Source organism: Hirsutella rhossiliensis (assembly GCF_020360975.1).
Source record: "Hirsutella rhossiliensis strain HR02 chromosome Unknown scaffold00004, whole genome shotgun sequence".
Taxonomy (NCBI): domain Eukaryota; kingdom Fungi; phylum Ascomycota; class Sordariomycetes; order Hypocreales; family Ophiocordycipitaceae; genus Hirsutella; species Hirsutella rhossiliensis.
The window spans coordinates 2,406,557-2,411,683 of NW_025408670.1; the positions used below are offsets into that span (position 1 = coordinate 2,406,557).

The 5,127-nt window shown below is 39.4% G+C and overlaps 1 protein-coding gene across 1 annotated transcript; it reads left to right on the plus strand.

Moving 5' to 3' along the window:
• Window positions 1-4,563: 4,563 nt before the first annotated feature.
• On the plus strand, window positions 4,564-5,127 carry HRG_04433 (uncharacterized protein; the record flags this gene model as incomplete). The annotated part of the gene is made up of 1 exon (XM_044862904.1): window positions 4,564-5,127. The coding sequence occupies one exon, from the start codon at window positions 4,564-4,566 to the stop codon at window positions 5,125-5,127; it is 564 nt and encodes a 187-aa protein (XP_044721518.1).

Sequence of the window (5,127 nt, forward strand, 5' to 3'; positions counted from 1 at the left end):
ATAGGTCCTTAGCTATAAGTAGGTCTTTATCTATAAGACTAATAAACACAGCTTCCTTTAAAAGTATAAAGCCCGGCTAGTTATCTACGGGAACTAGTAGGAAAAAGGGGATCTTCCTACTAGGGCGACTACCCTAGTAGGGATGTCTTTTCAGACCCTTATAGCTATAGCAGTAGAATTCGACCTCGAGCTCGATTAGATAGATACAGTTAACGCCTTTATTAACTGCCTACTCGAGGAAGAAGAAGTTGTCTATATACGCCTTCTACTAAGCTTCTAATAACTAGGAAAGGTTCTATAGCTTAGGAAAGTTCTATATAGACTACGAAGATCACCCCTTCTTTAGCAACAGCATTTAATAGGTTCCCTCGAAGCCCTAGGCTTTAAGAAAGTCCCTTAGGAACCGTGTATAATATAGAAGGGTAAAATCACGGTCTTCTTCTACGTCGATGATATTATCTAGGCATACCCGAAAGAGGAAGAAGCTACTATAAGGGAGGCTATACGTAGCCTACAATAAAGGTATAAGATAACCTAGCTAGGGGAGCTAAAGTAGTTCCTAGGGATACGAATCCTTCGGAATAGGTCCTAACGGACTATCTAGCTTACCTAAGACGCTTATATCGATAAGGTCGCTTATAAATTCCTCCCTAATTCCCTCGATAAGAAGCTTCCCTCTACGCCTATATTAGATAAAGAGCTTTTACCTAATCCGTCCTTTTAAGCTAGGGAGCAAGAGAAACACTAATATTAATAGAAGGTAGGCTCCTGCTTTTTAGCTATTTCTACTAGACCGGATATCTCTTTTACGGTCTCCCGGCTAGCTAGGCATAACTAGAATCCTAGCCCTAGGCATTAAGAAGCAGTAGACAGAGCTATCCTTTATCTCTATTTAACGAGATTATATAGTCTGCGCCTAGGAGGGCAGGGAAGGAAACAAGCTGCCGAAATCTTCCTTTATTTAAGCGATTCGTCCTTTGCAGACAATTCCTTAGATAGAAAGAGCTTATAAGGGTATATTATGTCCCTTTTTAGAGGAACTATTGCTTAGAAAGCTTCGAAGTAGGCTACCGTTACGACTTCTAGTATAGAGGCAGAGTTACTAGCTCTTTTAGAAGCGTTAAAAGAAGCGATTTTCCTTAGCCGGCTACTAATATCGTTACGACTGTAAATTCCGTCCCCGTTAGCTATAGAATGCGATAATATATAGACTATACGAATTCTTACGGAGGAAAACAGTAAGCTATCGACCCGGCTACGGTATATCGATATCTACTAGCATTAGTTACGCTAAGAGGTCTAAAGGGGACTTATTTCCGTCCGTTAGGTTCTAATAGCATTAATAAAAGCCGACGGTCTTACGAAGCCCCTACCGAAGTAGAAGCTAGCTATCTTTTTATAGCAAATAGGGCTAGAAGACGTTCGAGAGAAGCTATCCTTAAAGGCCCGCCTTAAGAGTCTACGAGAGGAGCTAATAGTACGTACGAGAAGGTAACGTCTATAGCCGAAGAAAAGGAAGAGGTTTTTCCCTTTAGAGGGCCCCCTATTTTAATTGGGTTTTTTCCCTTCTAAGAAGGCTCCCCTTTCTTATAGGACTTTCCCCTCTTTAGGCCCCTTTTCCTTAAGTAGGTCTAAAAGAGCCTAGGGACCCGAAAGGGCCCCTACTTTCCTCGAGTAAAGGGAGAAGTATAGAGCTAAGAACCTCCTCTATACGCTTACTAGCCCGAAGCCGTATTAGCTATGCCCTTACTATAAGGGCAGGCCATAGCTAAGGGGGTATGTCGCGAAGCGTGGCCTGATTTCGCAGTTCTCGGAGATATCCCTTAGTAAGAGGGACCAAGGAAGCTAAAAACACCCGGTATAAAAGAAGGAAGAAGGAGCTAAAAAGAGGTGCAGAAAGGAGGGTAGGGGCATAAGGGGGAGCAGAAGTAGCGATAGCTTCCTATAGAGGTAGCGAGAGATAAGACGGATAGGCCGGCAACGGCTAGAAAGGAGGGGAAAAACCGGCAAAAAGCTCGGTAGTCGAAAGGACATTAGTAGCTTCTTTAAGCAGGATCTTCTTTATTAATTAAGATACTAGACGGGTATAAAGAGGGGCGTTAGATAGAGGAAAAAAGGACAATTAAGGCAATATAATAATCACTCCCCTACCGTAATTGCTGCTCCCGTAAGAATCAAATCTCTCTGCCCTGCCTATCCGACCCCTTACTTTTAATTTCACCTTCGTGCATTTTTATATACTTCTCGCATCTCTCTTCGCGAGAATAATAGCTATAATATAGTCTCCTTTATATAGTACTAGTTAATATCGAATTAATATAGCTTATTAGTTTTTTATAAGAATTTAAGGTATTTATTAGATTTTAATTTTAAGTATTTCTTTAAATTCTTTAAAGTATAAAGCGTATTCTTTAATTCTAGTTTTTTCCCTTAATAGTAAAGATAGTAATATAAGTTCGTTTTTATCTTTTATTTCTTAAAGTATTTCTTATTCTTTAAAGCTTATATTATCGATATTCTATTATTCCTCTTTAAGTTATTATCTAAGTTTTATAAGTATAAGGGCTATATCTCTATCTTTTTTATTATATTATCTTAAGGTAAATGAGTAAAAGCGGAATTTTAGGAAATTAAGGAATTACGTAAGACTAAGTAATAGAGGGGAAGAAGGAGTATAAGGTAGGATTTTCAACGGAATTTATTAGTAGTGTATTAGTGTATAGAAGAGGTGTTAAAGTTAATAATACTTAATCTATCTACTAGCGGACATGCTGTCTTATATAGACAATTATAGCTAAACGGAAGAACCTTTCGGGACTAGATTTAGGCTGCCGTATAGCCCCGAGACTGGGAAATTCCGTGGTACCTCGAGTGAATCTAGAAGTGTCTTGGTTCTACTAATATTCGTGTTTAAAGGAGGTTGGTCGTGCCGGTGTTCTTAAGAGGTCTTAGCTAGCATTCTAAGCTAGCTCTGTTCCTTCGATTCCCGATTGTACGATAACCGGCAACCCGATTAATGCATAATAACATGCAAAATAACGAGCGATTCCTGCTCTATAGGATAAGATTTTGTCTATAATTAATATACTACTTATTAGCTTATATAATCGGGAGAGTATATTATAGCTGCTTTATTTATAGTAGGAACACCGTTCCTTATATATTATTTATAAACTACCTATTATAGTTATTAATTTTTATTTTATATATCTTCTTAAAATCGTTTATTATTCTTCTTAATCTAGTTTTAGGAGACTCCTTTAAGGTAAGAGTATTTTAGTTTTATAAATTTAACTTATTTTTATATTTTAAGATCCCTTTATTATATTATTATAAGAGCTTTCCTTAATAGCTTTAAGAACTAATTAATACCGTTCTTATCGCTTAAGTATACTATATATTTATTATTATAATATATAGTCTAACTAAAGAGCGTATACTTTAGTTCTTATTTATTAGTAGCGTTTAAGTATTTCCTATATTTTAGGGCTAGGGCCTAATAGGTTTTCGTCTCCTTATAAGGTTATTTATATTCCTTAAAGTAATATCTAAGTTTCCTATAGTTAAAATACTTTCCTTTACTTTTTTATATTATATTTAGGTTTATCTTACTTAGGTTAGTTATATAAGTATAAGTAATAAAAGTTTTATATCTTTTCTTATAGTTAATATATTAGTTAAAGTTATTCCTATAAAAAGGGTTTTAGTTTCCTCTTTCTTTTTTTCTTTTCTTACTATTATATATACTATTTATTATTAATTCGTACTACTATAATAATATAGTCTAAGAGGTTATTAGGTCGATTTTCCTTATAAAGCTTATTCTTAACTTCTTCTTTAAGCTTATTATAGAATTATAATATAAGAGGTTCGTTATCTTAATTAAGCTTTAAGGTAACTTAATTAAACTTTATAGTATAATCTAATACTAAGATCCTTTATTATGTGACGACCGGTGATATTCCCAAGGGATAAACCTGTCGTGGGGTTTATGTTGGCAGATACAACAGGGCGTGGTCTGAGCAATGATAAGTATGTCACGTTGGTGATGAGTCGGAGGTCGTAGACCGTAGACTGTAACCAGGTAATCAAGTGATCGGAATCAGAGATGAGATCGTGATAGGGATCGTAATGATTGTGTTGAAAGCTAAAGAGCTATCTAGTCTAAAGGAGTGGAATTGGGTGTCCTTATATACCCAGTGGTCCTTCGTGGATCATTCAGCGAACGTGATGATCCTGTTCACGGATCGTTGGATCATTGAGACGATCCAATGATCCTGTACATCGTCGTTGGATCATCGAGATGATCCAATGAGCTGGATCGTTGGGATCACCAAGTGATCCAAATGATCCATCACGTGACTTCGCGGGATCCTGTACCTCCGTCACGTGTCGGCCTTGTTGAGGGCTGCTTGTGACCAACCGTTGGTCGGGTCGTAACATCAGGTCTCCCTCTTTGGTCTTGCCCTCAAGACCTGCTTTAGCCGCCGTGTCGCGTATCCTGGCTGTCTTTCTGCGTGAGTGTGTGTGTTTTCTTTCCTTCCTTCATCATCATGGCCCGTCATGCCGTCTGACCGTGTTCTTAAGAATCGCTTCAAACCTCGTTCTTCCAAGACAGAGCAGCGCAACGCCCTTCTCGGCGTTATACTGGGAAGTTCCGCCATCATGCCTGAAGCATGCTCGTCTTGCCGTTCTCGTGGTTTCACGGATTGCCAAATATCGGTGTCCGACTCGTCACGTTGTTATGACTGCGTTCGCCTGAACCTATCCTACTGCGATGCCAAGGGGCTTTCGGTCCAGCAGCTCCGCAAGATTGGCGCACAGCACCAAAAAATAGAGTCTGAGCTCGAGGCTGCGGAGGAGGAGCGTCGCAAGTTGGATGCCAAAGTGGAGCGGTTGCGGAAGCAAAAGAAGATGTGGTTCGAGAGAATGATGCAGGCGGTTTCTCGTGGTCTTGATAGTGTCGAGGAGTTGGAGCGCGTCGAGCGCGAGGAAGCGGAGAGGGAGCAGCGTCGAGTTAGTGAGGTGCAGCCGTGTTCCCCTCATTCTGATCGGTTGCCTTCGGAGTTTGTCGGAGACTGGGACGCTGTCCACCCCGAGGTAGCGCTCTCCGTCTTTTCTGGCTGA